The sequence below is a fragment of the Lissotriton helveticus genome, chromosome 6 (assembly GCF_964261635.1).
Source record: "Lissotriton helveticus chromosome 6, aLisHel1.1, whole genome shotgun sequence".
NCBI lineage: Eukaryota > Metazoa > Chordata > Amphibia > Caudata > Salamandridae > Lissotriton > Lissotriton helveticus.
The window spans coordinates 1,498,674,659-1,498,702,374 of NC_136067.1; the positions used below are offsets into that span (position 1 = coordinate 1,498,674,659).

Consider the following 27,716-nt stretch of genomic DNA (forward strand, 5'->3'; position numbering starts at 1 on the left):
GGGTGGCATAGTGAGCAAAAGAACGATAGATTTAACCCAGATCTCTTGACTGTGGGTGAATGTATGATTCAGCATTCCATCCATCATTTGTTTGTGTATCACCATACATCAGGCACCATGGGGGTACTCAGGACTTACAAAAAAGTTTGGGTTTAACTAACTAGGACGTATTTGGGCTAAATACAGACGCGATATCTGTGGGTGACAGATGGGGAACATAAGACCTCACATTACGAGGTGTACCTCGATTGACTATTGAGCAGACAATTTTGGCTCCATGGGAGCCCAGTGGTATGACATCCCTTGATAGTGACACTTAAGTTGGGCATTGTGTGTACTAGCGTTAGTTTAGAGACATAACAACGCACAGTAAGCAGTGTATATAATGTAGAGATATGACATCCCATGTCTGCTCAGTTAAAATCGGGTAAATTTCCGGCTAGTAAAACCTTTAATGTAAAAAAATAACACCACTCACACTAGCGACCCATCCTATATATTTACACATATCTGGGTTAGGCAAAAGGAGACTGTGCACTAAGGAAATTGATGAATGTAGGACTATCGATCATTTCTATACTCAAATTTAGATGCTGATCTAATATTTCAGATCGAAGAATGAAGTTTTAAAAATATCTGTGCGAGGTCTATGGAAGACTAGATAAGGAGTGTCCATACCTGATAATAGAGAAAGAAAAGAGAAGAGAAGAGAAGAGGCCCCACACAACATTTTGAGAAATCCCCTTTGAAAGGTAACTAGGACAATATTTATAAATAATAGTAGTGTATGATTCATTAAATTGGAGTGAAAGGCTAAAGGAAAAACCTGTGTTCTCTCTTTTCCATCCAGCTTAGGGTCCTCTTTTTTTATATACATTGGGTGCTGAAATCATAGAAGCTGGAAGTAATGTTTTTTCGTTGACTCTAAGAAATGGTTTGCTAACGTATTTTGACATGGTATTTCTATTCAAAACACAGTATATTCTTTAGGCACCTTCTTTGTCCAACTCAGAGGGGAGTGTGCTTATACCCCCGAGTTTTTTATGGATGGCCATACCTGCCCACGACAGTGCAGGATACTAGGATAATAGAAAAGGTACATACATGTTGGATCCTATAACGAGTCCAAGATGTTATTCTGAGTGTGACCATCTTAGAATGTATGGAGATGAATAGTGACTATGAGGATTGGGAGATGATACCTAAATCTTCTATCTTGATTGCAAGGTTATTCCTGCAACTTAATTTAAGAAGAGGCATGTATATGATTGTTGGAGGATATCATTTGTGTGATAGAGTGTGTGAATGGTCTTGGGTATAACCAGTACATAAACATTGTTGAAGTCGCACATACCAAGGGCTAAGTGTTTTCTCAATTTTTGTTCTTATGGTTGTACACAGATTCATATTTAGATTTGGGAGATATCGTCTCTTGTCCTGAAGAAGGTGGCGGTCAAACATTAGAAGCCACCGAAATGTGTTGATGCTCATTTAAAGAGGCACATTGAGAATGTGAGGACATTAGCCGTAAATAACAAATTTATTGCTCAGAGAATGACTTTTTAGACAAATGATCTTTGTCCGATGATTTGGCCTTTTTTTGACAAGAAAAACTTTCTTGCAGGTTCTGCCAACATTGCACTGAATTACTTGATGTTTTGTGTTTCATGTATTGTATCATGTTTTTATTATGATGGAATGTTTTTAATATTGTATAAAATATTATTTATGTGTGACCATATGTTTGATTATTTTTAAGCACTTGGCCCTTTGATGGTGGTGGTGTTATGTTCTGGTGATATGTTTATTTGGTTGGTTGTTTTGCATATGATGATTTAAGTCACCCAAAGGGGATTATATTCTGACTGACAGCCAGAAGTATCCACAGCTGCCCACCACTCATCAGGGGGGAAGGAGGTCACAGTTCGGCATAGGACTTAATGCGCCCCCCTTCTTCCTCTGATGTGTTCAGGCTCCAGGAATGTCAAGATCAAGAGGGGGGGCCTCCTGGATTGGGCCGCAGGGCCATGGTATTTTCAGGGGTGCATCTAGCTATCCAGTGTATTGGCACGATCAGACATAAAGTCCAACTCCAGAGGGGAAGGACAACAATCTACTTGCGCTCTTCAAGCGAGGCAGTGCCGAGCACCAGGCTCTATTGGAATACAGCAAGGGAGGTGGAGCATCTTCTATGGGCAGGCCTCCGACGGCCTAGGAGGTGCACCAGGGAAGGGTGCAGACCGCAAGGCTGCCACTGCCATCACCAGGTGAGCACTCTCTGGGGAGGGAAGAGAGCAATGAGGAAGGGGACAGGAGGAACTTCCATTCGCTGTGGCCGATTGCGGCTTCTAGCTCAATGAGAGGGGCCGTTCGAGCCAGGCTGCACCTCGGAGCACTGCGGGGGGCAGGTGAGCTGTACTTCCGCTGCGAGCCCCTACCCCCTGGCGGTCGAACGGCCGGGACCGACTACCGTCTCTGTACCCCCACTCTCTGAACAGCTGTCGAGAATCCTCCGTCACGGCCAAGACCGGAGGAGGGAGCAGGTCTTTTTCCCTGCGGCAGTCTGGGCCTTTCAGGCCACTCACTCTGCTCTTCACAGCAGCAGTGCTTCAGTCGGATTCCCTGCCTCTAGACACAAAAACACAATGGCCTTATCGTCTGCCCAGGTGAATCTGTCACTAAATCAGAGACATTTTGGGGGTCTCGGGCACTGGAAGATGAGAGGGCACCTGAGGATAATTCAGGTGCGCAGGGCACTCCGATTCAGCACACCCGGTAGGCCCTCTTGCTGGCCATGCCCCCCCAGCTCTAGTTAGTTTTAATCACAGTTTTCACATTTTATTCATATTTTGCACGCTCTGCTAGTCTCACTATCCTGATGTCTCCATAGGCTTTTCTACCATAGATTAAGACCTTCAAACAACTCCTCCTGAATAGAGAACGAGTTGCAGCCTGCACCGTGATTTGCAGTCATGGTGTGAGGAGAATCCCTATGATGAAGCATGCGCTGGTGTTTGAGTGATTTTGTCCTCAAAAGAGAATACTTCTTGAATATCTAGGTTTCTTATTTACTCTGTGTCAGACCCTGGTATTTTATTGTGTGAATGATTTACTAGTTGGAAGTGAATTACCCACTGGTCTCTAAATCTCTCTTGGCCCTCCATTTGTGTTAATCTTGTACAATTGTATTCATGTATGGTTTTTACTGTATTTTGCATTTTAAAAGCAGCACATTCTTGAGGCTGTTGGGTTCACTCTCCCCTTAGGAGGCAACACTATGTCGGTTAGACCTCTGATTTATGACTTGGGGCCTGATTTAGGGCCACATGTAGGTAAAACGTTTTTTGCGATTCTCAAATTGCGATTTTTAGTGAATCGCAATTAGAGAATCGCAAAACGCAATGTAGGTAGGATTTGCTAAATATTTTGCGAATCCTACATATTCCTTATTTGCGAATCGCAAATTGAGATTCGCAAATAAGGAATACCTTCCCATTCATTCTTATGGGCTAGAAGGCCCATAAGAATGAATGGGAAGACATTCTCAATTTGCGATTCCCAATTAGAGAATCACAAATTGAGAATGCAATTTCAAAGTTGCAAGGGTGTCGATAGGACACCCTGTTGCACCCCAGAAATAAGCATGTGTGCACATGTGGCGCCCATACATGCGCTAAGGGCATGGATGTGCACCACATAGCACTTTGAAAAATGCATTTTTCTAAGAAATCGCAAATTACCATCAATCTGAAGTTGGTGGTAATTTGCGATTCCTTAAGCCAAAATCGCACAACTTGGGTGCTTCCTACATTACATTTAAGGAATTGCAATTTGGCATTCCTAAAATGCATTTGCAAAATAAGGAATCGCAAATTTTGTGATTCCTTTTTTTGCGAGTGGGTTTGTCTGCTACATAGCACACTGCCCAAATTGCGATCACAAACGCTGAAATTCTGCGAATTTCAGCATTCGCGATCGCAATTTGGCTTCCTACATATGGCCCTTAGAAATTAGCGGACCGGTTACATTATATCATATGGAATTCATATTTCGGCGGATGGAATATCCACAACCGTGGTGACGGAGTAACCCATCTGCCAAGATCTAGATCAGACAAAACAAAGGGAGTTACCCCAATGCAGAGCAATGGGACGGTGTAAACATGGTACTAAAACAAGCAATGTCCCTATTATTTGAGTCCCAATGAGAGAAAGCTCTCACCGGGGACCAAGTGTCTATATCAATGTTTTTCTTAGTTCTGATTCGTATTATAGCCTGATCTCGAAGTGAGAATTTATTTGACAATGACAAGAGAGTACTAGAAAATATCTCATCACAATGTATTCACCATAAACGATATTAAAAACATACAATTGTAAGCTATTTCTAGCCTCAATAAATATTGTAATATTCCTCCTTAATCAAGGGTACAATCTAAAATATTTGTGTCACTTGGGACAATTAAAAACATTTCTTATAAAACAGTTGACGCAGCGTTTCGGTGTTTTTTTGATGATGGTACCTTCTTCCGGACTAACAAAAGTTTTTTGTGTAAAGATCTGCATGGAAAAAGAATACTTAATTTTAGATAACATACTTCTAAAGTAATTACTCGTTTTAGCAGTTCGATTTTCACTAGTAACTCGTATTTTAAGAAAAACATAAAGACCTAATTCAAGCGTTATTTTCAGACAGGCTGTTCAGTATTGACTATTTTAACCATATTACATTTCTAACTCACATCTCATTTCTTTGACACTTGGTCCCCCTTTATCCCATTAAATAAACCTTTATGATGTTTAATCTATATCACAGTTCTAATGCGAAATAACTATTAAAGTTCATTTCTATTATTCGGTACTCTTTTCTCATGTTAGGTACTCAACTGATAATATGCTATTGTTCCCTAGTTGGTTAAACATATTTAGTTAAGACCTTCCATTTGATATAGTTACATTACGCAACTAGGTTGCTATGTTCGTTCTCTTGGCTTTATTCTCTATTAAGCCCATATAACTGGATAGCTAGGTTAGTACCCTTAACTTTGCTCCACTTTTGATGAGATTCTGTATATATAAAAACTTTTTGTAATACCTTATTTCTATTGGTGTTGGTTTTGATGTTCTGATGTCATCAAATACGAGGATTTAGGCCACCCAAAGGCCAAAGTATAATAGCCTGTTAGTGATAGAGCGTAGTATACTTCCATTTTTCATGGCCTCCTAATTATAGCAGAGCATATTTTATAGTATTTAAGCAATAAATTAATACCTTTTGAATCTAAATTAATCCACAGTTTTGTGTCCGTTAGAACCACCAAACGATTACAGTATTTGAAGTAGTCACAGGGTGTAGTACTTTCAGAAATATTGCCAGTACTCATTTTCTGAAGGCAGGAACAAACACATACAGAGGATACAGAGTTATTTCTCTTTTTATATTTTTCTCCGTTAGTGATATTGTTCTTCCTGCATAGTCTATTAATGCTTACCCGTATTTAAAGACCGGGAAGGTGATTCGTTGTATATAAACGATTGCTTTGATTATTGGAAGACCTCACAACAGCGCTTTTCAATTGACGACTTTGTAGTGTAGTTCCTATATTCCCAATAGGCTCTGCGCATTGGAATAATATATCCTATAGATGTGACGTAGGACTTATGACGACTAGGTCTCTATCGAAATATATTAGACTTAATTGTGAGTGCCAGCTAGCTCGGAGGTCACTAGAAACTTTCTCGAGTTCACCAGAAGGGATTTAGTTTCTGACAACCGCATAAACATGACAACTTTGTTTCCCCAAGATAAAACTGATCTTCAGAGTCGTGGAAACAATAGATAGATATTTCACTCAGCCAATCGTGCATGCTTCGTTTCACCAGTGGTGCAGAGAAATAGAGAGACTGGCTTTTTCAATAAAAGGATTTATTGAACAGTCTTCTTTCTCAAGCATAAGAAATGAACTCCTACAATCATAAAACTGGTTGCAAAATATAATGCATACAGTAAAAAGAGTAGAATAAAATAATACTATAAGAGCATTGTATGGTGCCTAGACCATAGATAAATACATACATAAATAACAGAGGCTAAAAGTACTCAACTGGTGCTTTTAAAATACGTCTACCCTGATGTACCTAACCTAAGCTTAGTACGAGGGAAGAAGTAAGTCCTTTAGAGATATCTCAACGAAGGAGAGCACCTTATGTAAAAACTTAAATATTCAAAGCCTTAAATTCCATGAACGCGAATAATGTAGGAAAGGAATAACACTGAATGGGTATATTCATGCATTTGCAGATTTTTTATTGAGTGGGCACATGCAAATATCCAAAGACCGCGAACACTAAGTCGCCAATTGAAAAGCGCTCTTGTGAGGTTTTCCAATAATCAATGCGATTGTTTAAATACAACAAATCACCTTCACGGTCTTTAAATACGGGTAAGCATTAATAGACTATGTAAGTAGAACAATATCACTAACGGAGAAAAATATAAAAAGAGAAATAACTCTGTATCCTCTGTATGTGTTTGTTCCTGCCTTCAGAAAATGAGTACTGGCAACATTTCTGAAAGTAACCACTCCCTGTGACTACTCCACTGTAATCGTATGGTGGTTCTAACGGACACAAAACTGTGGATTAATTTAGCTCCAAAAGGTATTAATTTATGGCTTAAATACTATAGAATATGCTTCACTATAATTAAGAGACCATGACATAATGAGGTATCCTACGCTCTATCACTAACAGGCTAATATAATGTGGCCTTTGGGTGGACATAAATCCCCGTATTTGATGACATCAGAACATCAAAACCAACACCAATAGAAATAAGGTATTACAAAAAGTGTTTATATATACAGAATCTCGTCAAAAGTGGAGCAAAGTTAAGGGTACTAACCTAGCTATCCAGTTATATGGGCTTAATAGAGAATAAAGCCAAGAGAACGAATGTAGCAACCTGGTTGCTTGATGTACCTATATCAAATGGAAGGTCTTAACTAAATATGTTTAACCAACTAGGGAACAATAGCATATTATCAGTAGAGTACCTAACATGAGAAAAGAGTACAGAATAATAGAAATGAACTTTAATAGTTCTTTCGCATTAGAACTGTGATATAAATTAAACATCACAAAGGTTTATTTAATGGGATAAAGGGGGACCAAGTGTCAAGGAAATGAGATGTGAGTTAGAAAATGTAATATGGTTAAAATAGTCAATACTGTTGAAAAGCCTGCCTGAAAATAACGCTTGAATTAGGCCTTTATGTTCTTTCTAAAAAAACGAGTTACTAGTGAAAATCGAACTGCTAAAACGAGTAATTACTTTAGAATTATGTTATCTAAAATTAAGTATTCTTTTACCATGCAGATCTTTACATAAAAAAACTTCTGTTTGTCCTAAAGAAGGTACCATCATCAAGAAACCACCGAAACGCAGCATCGACTGTTTTTTAACAAATGTTTTTAATTGTTCAAAGTGACACAAATATTTTAGATTGTAACCTTGATTAAGGAGGAATATTACAGTATTTATTGAGGCTAGAAATAGCTTACAATTGTATGTTTTCTAATATCGTTTATGGTGAATAAATTGTGATGAGATATTTTCTAGTACTCTCTCTGTGTCATTGTTTAAATTGGTTCTCACTTAGAAATCAGGCTACAATACTGTTCAGAACTAAGAGAAACATAGATATAGACATTTGGTCAGCGGTGAGAGCTTTCTCTCGTTGGAATTCAAATAATAGGGACATTGCTTGTTTTAGTAAGATCTAGATCAGGCCATTATTTAAATTGCGCTGAACTATATTTTGTTTTCTATTTTATTTTATGCATTTTATTCTTGGCTTAATGCAATTAATTGATTTACTTGGCGAACTGTCTGATTCTAACCATTTATTTCCCTTCTGTAATTAGTTAAACCTTTAATAATCCTGCAAGGTTTCATTTTAATCTATTCATATTGTAAGACTAATGTCCTTTACTATTTTCAGTGCAATTTGCATTGAAATTTGTTGGTTAGGTCCAGTTGAGGACCATCAGAATCTTTAGGGGTTTACACAATGCCCAGTCTGCCAGAAGTGCTTTAAAATTGACATTATTAGAAAAAAGGTGCAATCATATGAACAAGAATTTGATTAGTGTTATTCATGAACCAACAGCACAATAAGCAAATCATTTCAGCGATTAATTAAAGTGATTGGCTAATAACTGTGACGTGTGTTCTGTTCTTAAAAGTATTGTGAGGTCCTCTTTGTTGCTTGCCAAATAGATTACAATATACTGTACCAGGTTCTGCGCTGTGATGGGGGGCGTTTGTGAATCAACAGCTTCCACCATCTTGTGGTGCACATTCTGACCCTCTAGATCTGACGTGGTGTGAGTAACAGAGGATCCTTGGTCTGTGGTGTAGAAATGATTATCGTCATGCAGGACATCTGTGGGTGTAGTTGATGGTATTTTATGAACTGCTGCTACAGAACCCCCAGCTGCTCCTGCAGGTTCCTGTTCCAGGCTGTTTAATGTATGTGTAGGGTTCGTCACTGAAACAGAATTTACAACAAAGTTGAGATTAACTGAGGCTAAAAGACAAATTAAAAAGAGATATTAACACACAGAGAAAAAAAACATTGCAAGATAGAACATGCTCCCCCACTTCACATATTGTGTAACTATAAGCAAAAAATATGAGAGGATCGCAAAAGGGGTAGGCATAAGTAGTAATCTGATGTTAAGCAATAATTGTGTGACTGCCAAATAATAAATTCTGCATACATTAAATAGCGCAGATACTTGAGTTCTATAGAATTTATACCGTATATCTATACACATGGAATGATATACATAACAGACACGGGACTAAAATGCTATGGGCATATTTACAAAGAGTTAACACCACCAGAATATCACTTTTTCTGATGTTCTAGTGGTGTTAACTCCTTCGCCTTATTTACAAGGTGGCGTTAAGCCACTTGATGTGGCTTTGCGCCACCTTGTAAATAATACCCCTATTCACGCAGCACTTAGCGTGAAAGGGGCGTGCAATGGGTGTTACAGTGGGCGTTCCGCTGCAACACCCATTGCTTTTTTAACGCTGCCCCATATTTACAAGGTAGGGGGCAGTGCCAAAAATACCGCCAGGGAATACCTGGTCTTAAGCAGGCGATACGAGGAGAAGTGTTTTGTTTCTCCTCATATTTTGATCTTTCCACAGCAGCACACATAGATAGAGCAAAGCGTCTGTAAAGATTTTTTATGTGAGGGAAGGTGTCCCTTCCTGCAAATAAACAATTGCTCCTGCACCACAGGGACCCTGAAAAAATGGAGCTATATGAAGCTAAGGTGCCTGCACTGGCACTAGGCAGCTTTTTAAGCGCCATCACTAGGGGTAACGCAGAGGTGTGCCACATTCTTGTAAATATGGTACATCCCTGATTTTGACACTGTTGACTTTTGAGGTAACACCACGGTCCGCAAGTTTCTTGTAAATATGCCCCTAGGTTTCAATTACTGAGTCAAGTTTGATTAAAATGATATACCCTATACAGTCAAAGGTAAATTAGTCAAGGTAGTTGAGCACCGATCTATTGATGAATTGGGCTTGTATTGCCATCTAAACTGGAATGTGTGTGTTTTTGTCAGGAGTTGAGCCCCTCCGCACGCAGGCCTTGAATCTGCTTTCTTAAGCCCCTGTTGGGACAAATGACTTTGCCTAGGGGAAATCCATTACACATTAAGTTGCACACTTGTTACTCAGCATGGGGGTCCTGAAAGGAGGTGTCTGAATTCTCTTGCGATAGCCACTGGGTGTTTCTAGCCTGCCATTACCGCCTCTTCACAGCAGGCAGGGAAGTGCTGAAACGCTATAGAGGCTCTCCAAGTCTAGGCTGAGGCTGATGATCTCTGCTTTCAGTGTGTTTTTTTCTCTTCAAAAATTGTGAGGCATCAGCTACTTTTGATGGCCATCTCTTACTATATATTTGCTGAACTGAACTCTGTAGTCCAGTTACCAGTTCTTTCTGTAGTAACATACTGTATTTTTCACTAATAATGGCAGCGGCAAAGTTGTCACAGCCACCATCATTCTTATGAAGCTGGAGATCCAGTGTTGAATTGAAAGGCTTGGATCAGACTGCTTTAGTCTTATTTAATAGCAATATGGAATGTTTATCCTCTCAGGAACCAACATGTCCTACTCCACAACCGAGACAAAAACAATGTTGTCTTAAAAAAAGGCACAGTTGTTTTAATTGGGTCGAAGATAAAAATTAAAAAGTGGATAATTATATAACAGCCCTAGGTGAATTGTCTATTACAAGTGGGTTTGGCAGGCTTTGCGACTCTTTGTTTTGAGACTCACATTGCACCAACAACCCAAGCATACAAGAGAAGTTGTTAGTTTACAATCCTAATCTAAAAAATGCCATTGATATTGCCATTTATATTGCATATGCAATAGAACATACAGAGGACTGAGTCAAATGAAATGGAAACCTCTGTTAAACAAGTGTTTATGGCAAAAGGACCAGAAGATTTGAGTAAGGGAAACCTTAATAGTAACTCTACACTGAAGCAGCCCTAGGAGGCAATTTAAGCCAAGTGCTTCTCATGCATGAATGCTAACAATCCCACTTGTCTTGCTAGAGTAGCAATGTGTAGAAAGTGTGGCAAAAGAGAACATTTTGTTAGAGTTTAAAGAGTTCAACAACAAGATTGTTAATACTGTGGAAAATTTTACTAGAGAATTCCAAGAGCTCTGGCTTTAAAATTGAGGCAGACAATTTTAATGTTAAACTACCTTCAGGTAAGATTTTATTAGATTTTACTATTTTATTAGATGTGCAGAGTATAAATGTAATGCAGATTCTTCTTTACCATCATGACAGCAAACTGTTCTGTGTGAAGTATGGGAAAGATAACTATGTGCTAGAAGTCCGAGACATTAATCCTGGTGGCTGTAGTTCAAACAATACCTCACTGTTAGGTATGGGCAGAATGGAAATATCCTTCAAGGGCAGATCTGTTGTAGGAAAGTACACCCAGCAAAAAGGAGTTTGAACCTACTAGAATGGCGATAATAGAAGGAACAGGGACTTATTTTGAACACCAATGTAGCGGATCCTGTTGTTATGGTAGATAGCTCCCTCTCTGATGAGGTTTGCCGGGAGCTATCCAGAATTTGTTTCTGATAAATCGGAAGGAACTCTTGTAGGAATTCCAGTACAAAATTAGGCTTAAGTGGGTCCTGTACCCATGGAACTCAAGATGCAACCAATCCCATATTTAATTAAAGAACCCCTCAAAAAGACTTAGATGAATTGTGGTTGTGATTAAATCAATCAACAGTTCCGCCCATTTAGCACCACTGCATCCAAGGCAGAAGGTAAAGATGCAAGGGTATGTGTAGTTAATACACATCTCAATGCTCACATTTGTGTGGACCACCACACATTTCCAAGGATTAGTGAAATGTTGAGTGCAACTGGGTAAGCTAGTTACTTATCTGTGCTGGGTCTATTCTCAGCATTGTCCCAGGCTGTACTGCACCCTGACTACAAGCCCTCACATCTTTTATTAAGCCCTTTGGGGCATATCAGTTCTGTTGTATGCCACTCGGGTTGACCTCTGTTGCCTTTCCATGCATAATGCAGATGATTGTCATGTGCTTCCAAGATGACATACTCTTTAGTCTGTTTTACTCATGGCCCATGTACTACTCAAATAAACTGTTTTTGGAGAATCCAGAAGCCATTTTAAGCCTCACATACACAACCCCACTTCTACTCACTCCACATAGGCACCCTCACATAACATCATTTAGCTTCACGACGGCAAACAGAGAAGACCTCCGGCAAAACGCCCCCCTGCGGGGCCCGTTGGGCATTGCGGCGCCGGCCCAACAAGGAGCTGCCCTATGATGAAGCATATATTTTTTAAAACAATGGTCCTTAGGTGGATAACACAAAGAACAAATAACATATAGACCTTAATGGGTACTATAGAGATTCAATGTCCAGCCGGACCGAGAATTTTTAATATGCAATATAATTGAAAAAATGATTATACATAGGGAACAACACAAAATGATCCGGGACACAATCCTGCACCCGACCTGGGAGGAAGAATACACAAACATAGGAACGAAAAACATAAAAGGGTTTCAGGCAACAATAGAGCTATGGTCGCTTGATATAATCGAAGAGTCAAGCAAGCTGACCAACAACAGTAACCACATTTTCCATACAAATCATAAAACAGTGGTACTGATTCATTTGTCGACGATGTTTCGATCCCGAGCTCTAAAATACAGGGATCATCATCAGGACTATGAAATTAGAGTGCCTGGTGCTTAGCACAATGCCTTGTGGAACAGATGGTTTGGTTTGAGGCGGCGGGCGGATATAGCGGGAAACAGTACTGGTTTAACGTGTTGAATTGATTAAACCAACTTCAATGCTGTAGGGAATAGCAGGACATCGACTTCTGTTGTATTTCCAACGTGGGGGGACCAGAGCTTGTGCGAGGATCGGCAAATGGCTCCGGGTGGCTCAATGGACGTCTGCGACGATACGCATATGGTTCCGTGGCGCGATAGCAGGTCGGGTGCAGGATTGTGTCCCGGATAATTTTGTGTTGTTCCCTATGTATAATAATTTTTTCAATGATATTGCATATTAAAAATTCTCTGCCCGGCTGGACATTGAATCTCTATAGTACCCATTAAGGTCTATATGTTATTTGTTCTTTGTATTATCCACCATTGTTTTCAGAAATAACTGATACCCGGGGTCCTTGGTTACTCATCGGGTTCCCTTGTTTGTCTAAAATAACTATGATGAAGCATGACACCCCTCGGGGTGTGTGAGGGCCCTTGTTCCATATTGGAGCTATCACTGGACGAGCACTCACTACCTTGTCCTGTCTAGCACCTTTTGGTAACCGCCATTACGGACGTGGCCTGTCACTTCTTTCATCCTACCCTAAGGCTAGTGTTAAAAAGACTCAAGGAAGCAGGTCTTACCATTAAGAGAGAGAGATGTGAGATACGGGTGAGGTCAGTTTCATATCTTGGTCACATGATATCTCAGGAAGGAAAACATCCCAAGTATGATCTATGTGAGGCCATAAAGAAAACACTGTCTCTTCAAAACAAGGATGAGCATGATTCCTTTTGTCAAGATTTTCTCTGACCTAGTGGAACCCATGCAAGTATTGTTTAAAAAAAAGGATCACATTTGAGTAGGCTTCAACTTGTAGTGAGGCATTTAAGCCGATCAAAAGATATATTGTGAATGCACCAACATCATGAAACTCTGAAACACAGTGATGCACTGTTTTAACCACAGATGCCAGGGCTCAGGCTCTAGGAGATACCGTCACCCAGGTGGTGGAAGGCAAGGAGAAGGTGGTTGCTTTTATGGGATATTGTGTTCACATTGAGGACTAAGGGGTAGTTTCTGTCCTGTAACTCCAGTTCTGTAGTAGGGCTATCTCTGTTATAGTCATAATCTAGTGAATAGTCCCGCCCATGTGCGTGGACCCCGGAGCAATCAAAAATAATCTCTTAAGCTGTCAAAACATGCAGAACTGCATCGACACTTAAGAGAGAATTTAAAGACAGATAATGCAGCCTATATCCACAGGCTACACTGTCCAGTACTTCAACTAGAAATTCCACCAAAATCCACAAACAGCACAGCCTGTCCAGGGTTTTCTAAGTGAAAAACCTTGCCTTTAACAGCAAAACCCTCTGGAATGATAAAGAGGAAGAAGTGGACAGACAAGCCCCATAGGCTGCCATTTTGTGGCTCAGAACAGGATACTGTGCCTTTAAGAGAACTTTCCAGAAGTCTCACAGTATCCCCGGAATGCACTGCAGGTCCCTTTTACTTTCAGCTCTTTTTGAAGGCGTAACACGCCAGACCTGTAGCATTTCTTACATGAATGTCTCTCTCCACCGGGGAGGAGGGCGGGCGCTTATGACTATACCAGAGATACCCCTACTACAGAACTGGAGTTACAGGACAGAAACTACTCCTTCTGTAGTAGGGGATCTCTGGGTATAGTCATAATCTAGTGAATAGAATGGCAAGCCCATCCCCACACCAAAGCGGCGGTGGAGAAAAGAGAAATAACGCCACTACTGTGCGAACAGATTTCGCAGCGAAGCCTGCCCAACCTGAGCGTCTGCCCTGGCATCAGTGTCCAGGCAGTAATGCTTAGCAAAGGTATGGACCGACTTCCAAGTGGCCGCCTTGCAGATTTCTGCAATTGGAACATTAAGGAGCAATGCAGTCGTGGCAGCTTTGCCCCTGGTGGAATGAGCCTTAGGTTTACCCCCTAAGGTCTTATTAGCCTTTTGGTAACACAATTGTATACAGGACACAATCCACATCGAGATGGACTGTTTAGAGGTAGCAAGACCCGTCTTGACTGATCCATAATTGATAAACAATTGGTCTGACCTACGAATATCCTTGGTTTTATCCAGATAAAATTTCAACACCCTCCTAACATCCAGGGAATGCGGGGACCTTTCTGCTGGAGAGGAAGGATTCCGAAAAAACGTAGGTAAACTTATAGTCTGGTTAACATGAAAATCAGATATAACCTTTGGAAGAAATTTAGGGTGAGTACGCATAACAACCTTAGCAGCATGAAATACAGTATAAGGTTCTTGGCAACACAACGCCTGAATTTCACTCACCCTGCGGGCCGATGTAATGGCCACGAGGAACGCCGCCTTCCAGGACAGGTGCTGCAACGAAGCCTTATGAATAGGTTCAAAAGGCTCCTTCATCAATCTGGACAGCACCACATTCAATTCCCATGAAGGCGAAGGAAGCCGGACAGGAGGGAACACTTTCTCCAAGCCTTCCAAAAAATCTTTGATCACAGGGATCTGAAAGAAGGAAGTCTGTGAAGGGCATTTCCTGTAGGCAGTCAGCGCAGCAAGATGAACCTTAATGGAATGGACATTAAGGCCAGACCGCGCCAGATTTAGAAGATACGGAAGGATGACATCTTCCTTACACGTCGTTGGGTCATAGATCTTGGACTTGCACCAGATGCAAAATCTCTTCCACTGTAAGCATAAGAATTCCTAGTGGAAGGTCGCGTAGCCTCCTTCAGTATGTCCATGCAATCTTCAGGTAGATTCAAATGGCCATATTGCACTATCTCAGGAGCCATGCCGCCAAACTCAAAGACGAGAGGTTGGGGTGCAACATCTGCCCCCTGAGCTTCGTGAGAAGGTCCGGCCTGCACGGCAACTGTATGTGAGGAAGGAGAGACCGGTGAAGCAGATCTGTGAACCACCACTGCCTGGGCCATTCCGGGGCAATCAGGATCATCCGCGCCCTGGACTGGGACAGCTTGATGAGCACCGCCGGAATCAGGGGAATGGGTGGAAAAGCGTACAGAAAGCTGTTCGACCAGTTGATCCATAACGCATTGCCCAACATCCCCGGCTGGTAGTACCTGGAGGCAAAGTCTCGGCATTTGCTGTTTTCGGCGATGGCGAACAGATCTACGTCTGGAGTCCCCCACCTTGCGAAGACTTCTCCTAGTACTTCGTCGTTTATGACCCATTCGTGGTTTTCCTGAATCAGTCTGCTCAGTGCGTCTGCCTGAACATTCTGCACACCTGGTAGATGGGTAGCCGTTATCGTCAGTCCTCTGGCTAGAAGCTAGTGCCAGATCGCCTGCGCCTCCTGCGACAGAGTGCGCGATCTCGACCCCCCCTGCTTGTTGAGGTAATACATCGTGGTCGTATTTTCTGTCTGAACAAGCAGAGAGTTGGTCCGGAACAGCTCCGAGTTCCAGGAAATTGATGTGGTACGTGGACTCCGTCGGGGACCACGTTCCTTGAATCTGTAAGTCTCCGGAGTGCGCCCCCCAGCCTTGGAGAGACGCATCCGTCACAATAGTCTGTGTGGGAATGTCCTTGTGGAAGGGAACCCCTCCGAGGATATTCTCTGCTGAACACCACCACTTCAGAGACTGAAGAGCATGCAGAGACAGTCGTATCCTGTCGTCCCAAGATCCTTTCCTCTGATCCCACTGATCCTCCAAGCACTCCTGCAATGGTCTCATGTGCAGCCGTGCGTGTGGCGTGAGGAATATACAAGAGGCCATCGATCCCAGTAGTGAAGGCACCGTCCTCACTGTTGTAGATGGAGCGGTCATAAGAGCCTGAGCCTTCCGAAGGAGTGAAAATCGTCTCTCCTCCGAAGGAGACACGCTTGCTGACAGCGTATTGATGGAGGCTCCCAAGTACTGTATGCACTGGACCGGAGTCGGGACAGACTTGGACATGTTGATGTGCAACCCCAACTTGTTCAAGAGAACACACTTCTTCTGGAAGTGCGCTTGAGCTTCCGAGAAGGAGGAGGCCTTGATCAACCAATCGTCCAGGTACGGGTAGACAAACACCTTGTTTTCCTCAGGTGTGCCGCTACCACCGCCATGCACTTCGAAAACGTTCTGGGCGCAGACTTCAGCCCGAATGGCAGTACTGTGTATTGATATTGATTGGCGCCGACTTGGAATCGCAGGAACCTCCTGTGTTTGTGTGCAATGGGTACATGGAAGTACTCATCCTGTAGGTCTATAGCACATAGCCAGTCTCCCTGTTGCAGCTGAGGATAAATCTGATGCAACGACAGCATGCAAAACTTCTCTCTGCGAATCCACTTGTTTGCTTGCCGCAAATCCAGAATGGGCCTGAACTCGTTCTTGTCCTTCTTGCGAACCAGAAAGAACCGGGAGTACAGACCTCTTCCTCTTTGAGATAGAGGTACGTCTTCTATCGCCCTTTTCCTTAACAGGATATCGGCCTCCGCCTGGAGCTCGCACAGTTGAAACTGCGAGCTGACCGGTGGAATTGATGGAGGCGGGCTGGTGAACCGAAGACTGTATCCATTGCAAACAATATTCAGCACCCACTTGTCCTGAGTAATTTTTCTCCACTCTGCCAGAAAAAATTGAACGCTTCCCCCCACCGGAGCGGGTAACGGATGTAGGGGAAGTAACCGCTCAGGGTCGAGACCCAGCTGGGCCTTTGTTCGCTGCTGCAGACTGCTGGCCGCCTCTACCCTTCTGGCGCTTCTGGAAGGGCTTCTGGACAGCTGCTGCTGTTGTTGCTGCTGTCCCGAAGTCTGTCCTCGCCCTCGGCCTTGCGCCCCGAACCGTCTCTGGAACGGGCGTTAGGTCTTCTTCTCCTTGGGTTTTTCCAACCCGACCGCCGTCAGGGTCTCGGCCTCTGCCTTCATGCGGGCCATTTCGTCACCCGCATGCTTGCCAAACAGGGTTTCACCCGAGAATGGCAGATTGGCTACCCTCTGCTGAGCTTCCGGCTTGAGGGACGTAAGCCGAAGCCACGCGTGGCGCCGCTGGTTAACACCATGACAGTACCCGTGTGCAGCCAGAAGAGACGTATCCGCAGCTGCGCTGATGAGCTGGTTCGACACCAGCATCCCCTCCTTCAGGATCTCTTGAAAGTCCTCTTTCTTCTCCCGGGGAAGGAACTCAGCGAATTGCTGTAAGGACTCCCATAGGGCACGATCGTACCGCCCTAGCAAAGCCGCAGCACTGGCCGCCTTCATCGCAGTAGAGGCCATCCCACAGACCTTTCTGCCTGCCGAGTCGATCCATCGGCTCTCCTTATCAGGAGGTACAGTAGAAGACGGGGAGGTGGCATGTTGCTTCCTAGCCGCCGTCACTATGTAAGAATCCGGAGTAGGATCCATCCGAAGAAAGGCCGGGTCAGAATCCGGGGCCCTGTACTTCTTAAGGAGCCGGGAGGGAGCAGCCTTCGTCATCGCAGGGGTGAGAAACAATTCCTCTGCAGGCTCTACCAGCCCCGGCACCAGTGGCAGTAAAGGTCGAGACAGGTGTTGTTTATGCAGTGTCTCGAAAATCACGGATGTCGTGGGAGTAGGTACCGTCACCGTGATACCCAATTTAGCTGCACCCCTCAGGAGAACATCCTGGAATGTGCTGATGTCGTCCACCGGCGATACTCTCGTCCCCGGGGATTCCGACAAGGTCGGTGAGTAGGTTCTGGTCCCGGAAGAATCCGTGCGGGACCGTGACCGTCGCCTTCTATGACGCCGTCCTGATCTCGTTGAGGACCTGTGACGACTCCGCGATCTCCCCCTCCGACCGGAGCGAGATCGCGATTTCCTTGGCTTCGGGCGCTCAGCCGTCTTCACCGGAGTGGGCGACTTGGGCCCGGCAGGGGCCCTCGGCCGAGGGGTCCCCTTAGGGGGCGTCGGGAATCGAGGCAGCGAAGCCGTCCTCGGAGGAACCGGAGGAGGCCTGTCAGCCGGAAGCTGAGGTTGAGGTTGAGAATGAGGTGGAAGTGGAGGCGGTGTGAGGGCCCGCGGAGGTGGCCCCCTGGGCAATGGAGGAGGGGGCATAACCGACTTCGGCCTAGAAGGCGTAAACACTTCAGAATACATTGAGCCCGGTGATCCGCCTTCTGTCCTAGGCTGGGGCATTGGAGAATCCCCTATCGGCACCTGCCGCCTGCTCGACTGACTCCTGGCGCCAGAACTCCTTCTGCGCCTCTTTGGCGTCGAAAAACGTCGACCCGACGGCGAGCGTCAGCCCCTCGACGGCGAGCGTCTCCTCCTCGACGCCGAACGCCTCTTCCAGGACGTTGAACGCCTTCGCCTCAACGGCGACCTTCGCCTCGACGGCGATCTTCGTCTTGACGGCGAGCGTCTTCTCTTTGCCGAACGGGGGTGTCGCCTCGACGGCTAGCGCCTATGCTGGGCCACCTCTCGACGTCGATTACTCGACGACGACGACGAAATCGTCACCGGTGATCTCGACGGCGGTCTATTCAGTTCCCTCGATGCCGAGCGTCGACGCCGCTTCAACCCAGAGCCCTGGGGAGACGGGAAACAGACTGCAGTCATCCCACTCGACTTCGTAGTCGGTGCAATCGACGCCGACGGAGAATGGGGACGTTTGCTGGTCTTCCTTCCCCTGGGGAGCCCCCCAGAGGCCTCAGCATGGGCATAGGAAGCCCTTCCAGACCCACCTTGCGCCTTCAGTCTTCTTTCTTCCAGGCCTTGGAGCCTGATCTTCAACCTATCTCTCAGGGTTCTGCTAGAGAAGCCTTGGCAGATGTCACACTCCTCTGGGACATGAGATGAGGGAAGGCAGATGATGCACACCTCGTGTGGGTCCGACTTGGCCTTCTTCCTCGAGCACTCTGGGCATTTGTCCAATAATGCAGGCATAATGGCAAATAAAGAGTGCACCAAGACAAACACAAGGAAGAAACACCAAAGTACTTCAAGAAAAGCACTCCAAAAACTTGAAACAAGCATCTGCAATGCAATAGGTCTCGCAGCATTAAAGTTTGAGTTATTGGCATTGTATATGACAATGTGTTCCATTAATTTTTTTAGCAAAGTCTGTATTGGTGTATAAAGATGATTTGCAAGATGATAGCTGTTGCAAAATATTAAGCAATGTTGGCCGTGGCCTCTCTAAAGCCAGTAGAATTTCTCTTGCCCAAAGATAGGAATTACGTTTCTTGCCACAGTACAAGGAACCTTACCAGGTGCCTGCCTCAGTTTAACCTTTAGACAAACTTGAAATAAATCAGTGTCTGGAGAAGCTTATTGGTACTTCCTGAGATTAATCGAAAACGAGCAGTCCTATCAGTTTCCATCTAAAGACTGGAATATGATATAGCCATACTCACAACCCTGCATACTACTATGACAGCACCTCTAAATGCCATTATCAGTGCTGCTTCGAGACTGATCACCAACTCACGGAAATATGAACCCATGACACCAATTTTAATCAAAATGAAATTACTTGCTCTTTAAGCTTGTTGCCTGTTTTGATCAGCCTACATCATCATTGAAAAACACTTACACTTAAACACTGTGTTTCCCTTTTGATAATTATACTATCTAAATAAATGTGTTGCTCTTTCATTGTGTGTGTGATCATATATGTCAAATGCTTTTACAACCGCCTAGCTTTTTCTGTAAAGAGCTCTAACGTTCACCTACATTATGTCTGTGCTAATAAAAACCTAAAGAAACCAGTGAGTGAGGCAGCATAGAAGAGCTTACTTGCTATATTACACGTGCCAACAGTATTTGTCTCTGCGTAACCCATGTACATACATCAGAAAAACAGTCAAACAGCCTAGGAGTGCTTATCGGCATCTATAACTGAACCAGTGCGTGGCAGACCACAAATACTTACTATTGGTGAGCGTACAATATTGACGCGTTTTGGGTTTCCTCTTTCAATTCACATGTGTCATCTGTCATTTCCTTTCCCCCGATCCCTTCATTTCCTCTCACTCTCCCAGGCTCTTATGAAGCTTTGGTGCTTCATTAAACACTTTACTAAGAAAAAGGTGAATCAACATGAAAGAAGCTGCCCTGACTACAGGAATTATGTCCAACATGTTTCCTATGTCAAAAAGTCCTTACTAGTTCCAGGTCCTTAGATTTACACCGTTCAAGAGTACTCGCCATGACAGTCAGTACCAGGACCAATGTTTGCCACATCCCAAAGTTATTTGATGACACCAATCACAGATGCCATTAGATCTGATTCAGGAGAGAGACTCCGATTTTATAAGGCAAACAAACGAGCGTAGGATTTAAAATCCGAATGCTCCCCAGATGCGCCGCAATGTCCTGACGTGTGATGAACTACAAAATGACGTCATAGCGTAGACGTTTGTAGTTCGCACTCCGGAAGCCCGCGCACGCGCCCTCGGATGGCCAGAGAAGCAGTGCTGGTGACGCGGGGCTCCCATGCCCGAGGGAGAGCACCGCGGAGTCTGCAGAAGTCAACAAAGCCGGTAAGTGGGGCTTAGTTGGAGGGGGGAGGGGGGTGCGCTTGTGTGTGCAGCAGCGCCGGCGGGGGGGGGAAATCTCTGTATGTGTGTGTGTGTAGGTGCGCTCGTGTGTGTTTGTGTTTGTTTGTGCGCATGCGTGCAGGGGAGGTGTGCCTGTGTGTTTGCGCTTCCCAGGAGACAGCCACGGCGCGCGCGTTCGCGCGCGGCCTGCGCCTATCGCCTTTTGCGAGATGCGCGCGGCCAGGTACTGTCTCCTGGGAAGCAGACCCAGTGACAAAAGATCTCTGGCGAGACAGCGCTTACGCGCTGTTACGCCATGAGACCTAAAATGTGAAAAATCACCAATTAAACCCTTGAAAAGGGAGAGCTCAATGCTCCAGGGTCCTGCTTGCAGGAGCCGGAAAAAAGAACTGAAAGTAAAAGGGACCTGCAGTGCATTCTGGGATACTGTGAGACTTCTGGAAAGTTCTCTTAAAGGCACAGTATCCTGTTCTGAGCCACATAATGGCAGCCTATGGGGCTTGTCTGTCCACTTCTTCCTCTCTATCATTCCAGAGGGTTTTGCTGTTAAAGGCAAGGTTTTTCTCTTAGAAAACCCTGGACAGGCTGTGCTGTTTGTGGATTTTGGTGGAATTTCTAGTTGAAGTACTGGACAGTGTAGCCTGTGGATATAGGCTGCGTTATCTGTCTTTAAATACTCTCTTAAGTGTCGATGCAGTTCTGCATGTTTTGACAGCCTAAGAGATTATTTTTGATTGCTCCGGGGTCCACACACATGGGCGGGACTATTCACTAGATTATGACTATACACAGAGATCCCCTACTACAGAACACATGCTCTTAATATTTGCATTCACCTCTAAGGGTCCAGAATGCACCACTCCCAAAATTTCTCACTGGTTGCCGGAGCTAGGAGGGTACAGTTTCAATATGGAGTACCTACCGGTGTCACATAATATAGCTGCAGATTGCTTGTCATAAGGTACCTGTCAAAAAACAGATTACTTAGAAAAACATCTTGATTAAGTAGTGCTTTCAACTGATGCAGAAGGGTCCGATACGAATGAGTGTTACAGAAGCATTCAAGATGTTGTGTCAAAAGCAAGTTCAGTAGACAATATTTGAAGGGTGGCCGAACAAATGTAGTGAGTTACCGGAAGGCATTAGAGGTTTCTGGGACATAAGGAATGAGGTCAGTTTGGTGGAGGGTAAAGTGTAAAGAGGTAATAAGATTGTGCCACCAAGAGCTTTACAGGTTAATATCACTGAGTTGGCCAATGAAGGTGGTGTGGGAAGAAGTTTGCCTAAAAGTAAAGTTCATGGCATTTATTGCAGGCATTTAATGGATGGATGCATTGAAAAGAACGTGAGAAATTGCACCTGATGGGCTGCCAGTGACATAACTAGAGTACAGACTGTATTACATAAGGTACCCCAGGGGCACTTTGGTATTACAGAAGGGGCCCCTTCTGTAATGCTGAAAGCGCTGGCTCACATACAGTGCCAGTGCTTTCTCAAGAGGGCCTTCCCTCATTTGCATGGGGGAGTGGCCCCATGCAAATGAGGGAATTCCTTTGCCTCTGCGCTCGCACCATATTACAGACAGGAGCACAGAGACAAAGAAACTCTCCAGAGGCACACTGACAGTGCGCCCCTTGATTGCAGCCCTCTGGTGGGAGGAACGTGGGTCCCATGGAAACCAGACATCCCCTTGCAGGCGGGTGAAGTCACTGACCGCACCCGCCTGCAAGGGGATATCTAATCCCCTTTAAAAGTGCAGGCCGGTTACCGCCTGTACTGTGAAACACGAAGCAGCTGCTTTAAAGCCGCTATGTATTTCACTTGAATGCACTGCGCCCAGGGCAGCGCGCTGGGGGCAGCGCGTTCAAATTAATAGGGTGCACTTTTCTTGTTTGTGACCGGCGCTCCTGCTTTAAAGGTGCGCCGGGCACAAACAGGGAAAGTGCAGCCTTTACATAATAGGGCGCCTGATGTGCTCCCTTGTCTCACATAGAGTTACTAGACAAGCCACAGGCCAAGTCAGTTTTGGACATCATGGGCCCAATATATGAATCCAGAGTCAAGGGCAAATACATCATGTGTTAGTGGATTACCACTCCCAGTGGGTTAAAATTAAATCCGATCATTATACTTGCTAGTATATACTACTCGTATAGCACTTTTGGGAGAGATCTGTTAAAACACTAGTGATCTTTGAAGGGCACCAAGAGTGGGTTCCCCTAAGTCTCGAACGATGTCAAGCGTACCGAATGTTTTATGTGGATCCATGACATGAGTCACATACATTGTATTGTAAGGGATGACATTCCTTCCCTCCGCCTAAATCTTTTACATTTATTTTTATGTTGGTCTCTCTTCTGTTAGTGTGTGACTAAAACGGATCCCGCCTTCTCTGTGACCATGACGCTGGTATCCCCCATACTATAGGGTAAGGGACTTATACATGAATAATCCTATTTATAGTCCACCATAGTACTTAATGTTTTAGATTTACACAGGCTAATTGCCATAGCACTATAGATCACGTAGGATTTTTTCTTTAAATTTCAAATATTAATGGCTTTAGTTTTCAAATAGAGAGCACCGGCACCACCACGACCTTAGATTTCCTGAGCCAGATTATAACCTAAAAACAGTTTCTATATATAGCATCAAGATACCCTAGTAATCAGTGTATTCTGATGTGTTTTCTTAGTACCCTTTCTTCTAGGTTTCAAAGACAAATTACTTACTTACAGGTAGGAAAATATGGTAGGACCCTGGTAGGAATCCACGGTGAATCAACCGCAACAATTCCAATTGGAATTTGTTTTAGGTTTTTCCCATAGGGATCCCTATTCCCTGATGAATGCCCCAGACCATTTATGCTATCAGTAGTTGGCAGAAACATGTTGGCAATTTCTTGGGTGTGAGTCATTATATTCCAGTACCCAACCCTTTTCATTTTTAATCAAACCTAGCGTTCCACTAATAAAGATTTCCCCAGGGACTCTAAGGTATTTTTAGAATATTCATCTGGATCCCCTGTTACATGGTATTGTCCAGTAAGATTTATGCAAGAACTTCCTCCTAATTAGTCAGTCTTCGAGGAGGTTGAGTCCGCTCGGGTGGCTCTGTCCTACCAGGGAGGGGAGAGGACTCCTATGATGAAGCATGACACTAATAAGTGTGTGAGGTGTCCTCTTCCACTAAGGATGACTTCTCTGACAACAGGAATCTAAGGTTCTAGTCCGGCAAAAAAAAAATTCTTTTGCATCAGAGCCAATAATTTTGGGACTCTAAGCACATGGTTTATTGTATCATTGCCATCGTACATTTATGTGTGTTAGATTTTTAAAACATTTTTTTAACAGAGTTTTATATAGCGCGAACTACACCCAAAACGGGTATCAGAGCGCTTTACATAGCACCAGTTGCATTACATGAGGACACATTAATTTTTGTTAGGCACGGGGAGATTAAGTGATATGCTCAGAATCACAGGATGTTCAGCGTCATTGCCGAGACTCGAAATCAGTTCCCCAGATACAAGGTCGACCGCCCTAGCCGTTAGGCCAACTCCTCTCCCATAGATGCTATTAAAAGGGACATACGGTGTCATAACCTTCTCTTCTCTGTACTGCGTTTCCTTAAAATGAAGGTTGTGCATCATATCACGACTAGTGTCCTCACTTTCTTATTAATGTTTTCACCACTGTGCAGGGACCAGAAATTCTAGTTCAGAGTACGTGAATAGGCTTCTCCATGAATGGCCTGTTGTACATCAGAAAACTGCATTATACAAATAGTGAAGTTCCTTGTTGAAAGGTTTAATTGTAAGAGAAACAAATGTATACAGGTGGTGGACATATCAATAAATCTGATTGAAAAATCATTCAAGATTTATCGTTGTGTTCTAGGTTGAAGCCTAACAGTGTAATGGACTTCCCTTAAAGATAGGCAGTAGGGCCCCACATTAATTCCAAGCTGGTTTTCTAAGAATGTGGTGATGTATGTTGGAATAGAGTGTGGAGTCGTTATAAATAAAATTAGGATTCATCAACAAAAGTACAAAGACCGTTATCACAAAATACATTGACAGAAAGCACCAAATAGGTATTTGGGTGACTATGAGTCAAAAATCAAAGCTGTAAGAAAAAGTCAGCCATCTGATTGTGAAGGTGATGCATAAATGAGGTAAAGTTACAAAGCAGACAAAGTTGAAAGTTGGAACACTTGCCTAAGACTCCTGCACCGGTTCAAAACAATGAAGTGATGCCTGAAAAAAAGTCACACAATTTGAAGTTTACTGACATCAAATACACATCCCGCAGAGATAAATGTACTCGAAGATGTTGATTCTTTACTTCCTCCTTAAGGAGATATGTTGTAATTACCTGTACACTCTAAGAATCTCACCGCATCCCTGTTCTCCTCTCGTCTCCTGTCCTTTTCCCTTTTCCACCCACAACAAGCTCATGGCAGAGTCTTAGAAGGATCTGTGTGGTTTCAACACTCTATCTATGTGAAGAGAATTTATCAGAGAGGTACTGTCAGGTGATTCTGTGGGGGGATGTTAGTAATGGTCCTGGTGTTGATCTTTAACAAACAGTATATTTTAACGCTACAATTGCCTTCTGTATTTAGAACAGTGGGATCGCCATCAAATTCGGCACACAGATTGGGTGAAAAAATATAGTTGGCTTTCAGCACTGAATTGGTAAGATGGGTCTCGGGCACAGGGCATGGGGTCGGTACTACCTGTGGAAATGTTTTTTGGGGAGCTTAGTTGTCATTTTTTAAAACTGTTTTGTGTCTAACTGTTCGGCCGTGGTCGACCCCTCTATTCGCCGGGGATGGCTTAGAAGCTTCACACTTTGTTTTTCAGACTTAGTCCCTTGTGGGTAAGGGGGCTAAGAAGGGATAAGCGGGAATGGAGAAAATGGGCAGGACAGACAGGGCTCCCCATCCAGGGGGAAGCCAGACTGCTGCTGGAGTAGCCTCTCCCCTCCCATGTCAGCTGGCACATAAAAGTCTCAGTGTGTGATGGACCAGGAGAGACCCTGCCTTCCACAGAAGAGGCGGGTCCAGTCTCCAGATGAGGGAGTATCCCTCCAGAAGGAAAATGGACTCCTGCTGTCATGTCCTCCCCCCACCCCACCCCTCCCCGTCAGGCTGGCACATTGAGCCTATGGGCAGGGGGGCAGAGGATGTGGCCTACCTCAATGGGTAGATGCAGGGACAATCTCTATATGGGGTAGTGTCCTCTGGGGGAAAATATGCTGATGTGGGTGTTTCCTTCCATTCTCCCCCGTCAGGCATACAAACCTAGCTTGGGCAGTTCCGGGCACTTTGGTACATGCAGATTAAACCAACGAGGAGAGGGTTGAGCAGCCTTCGTGAAAGCCAATAGTAGGAACCAGGTGCCCCTTAGGCACTGCACCTCACACTTACTTCAGGGCCCTGGTAGCACTGCCTGCGATGCACTATTGATAGCTAGGCCTTTGTCCACTGATGTGAAGGTTCAAATAGGACCCTGCTTGGTTATCCTGGTATGTTCATGAACAAGCCACTACTATCGATGTTTTCTCCATGGTCAGCCATGGCTTGCCATGGTTATACTATGTTTTTGACAAATGTTTTGAAAAGACTTAACAAACTGTTCGATCAGCAACATGTGTAATGTTAACACAGAAAGTAAGCACTATTTTCCACAGTTCTGAAAATTAGTCATGTACAGGAGACCAGTCAAATCACAGCAGATCAAGTGTTCTGCGATAATTTGGCCTCTCATTTCTGCAACAAATTCTCCATTATCTATAATACATTTGTGACCAATTCGTGCAATATCCCAACGAACATGGTACCCCTAACTGAGATGACAAAGCCATGTCTTGACACGTTCACTTTGGCATTTGGTGATATCCTGCATAGTCTTTCCAATTTCACATTAATGTCTAAGGAACTAACTGTTAAAAATCTGGTCAGGGTCCCCACTAGATCCCTGCCCTCCAAATATTAGCCACAGGTTAGCTGAGAAACTTGCCTGTCCTCTTACGGAGGTCCTGAATGTCGCCATTAAAACTGCAATTTTCCCTTTGTCATGGAAAAGGACGTCTGTTTTACCCCTTTTAAAAAAGTCTGATCTATACAAATTGGATGTAGGTAACTACCGCCCCATCGCCCGCCTACCCCTACCAGCGAAGATCCTGGAAAAACACACGAACCAGGAATTAGGGACATTCATCGAGAATAATCAAGTCCTTGACCCTACACAGTATGGTTTTAGACGACAACATAGCACTGAAGGGGCCTTGCGCTCCGCTACCGAGGAAATTAGAATGGCAGTTGACAAAGGTGGATCAGCAGTTTTGATACTGCTTGATCTGTCAGCAGCCTTTGATACGGTAGATCACGTCATTTTAATCGATTGACTCTGTGAGGCTGGAGTTGATGGCACGGCCCTAGCATTACTGAAATCATTCCTGCAGGGTAGAGAGCAATTTGTTGAATCAGGTGGCTTTAAATCGAAATCTTTTAGACTCCCATGCGGGGTCCCCCAGGGCTCATCGTTGAGCCCCACCCTCTTCAACATTTATGTTGCTCCCCTGGCTCGTTTGATAAAAAAGCATGGATTCGAATTGGTGTCATACGCAGATGACACACAGATAATTATTACAATCTCAAATAGTAAGCAGGACACAGCATTAAAATGTAAGGGCTGCATGAGAAGTGTCAGTGAATGGATGGCCAAAAACTGCCTCAAATTAAATTCAAATAAAACGGAGGTGGTACTTTTTGGTAAAGATACAACATTTTGGTCCGCGGACTGGTGACCTTCAGCACTGGGAGCGGCTCCC

General features: G+C 44.1%; 1 protein-coding gene across 1 annotated transcript in view; it reads right to left on the bottom strand.

Moving 5' to 3' along the window:
* LOC144762757 (uncharacterized) overlaps positions 1–27,716 on the bottom strand; it is a 408,845-nt gene that overhangs the window by 111,594 nt on the left and 269,535 nt on the right. The window contains exon 2 of the mRNA XM_078648008.1: positions 8,298–8,551. Coding sequence (XP_078504134.1) covers positions 8,298–8,551 — 254 coding nt within the window. The remainder of the gene's footprint in view (positions 1–8,297; positions 8,552–27,716) is intronic.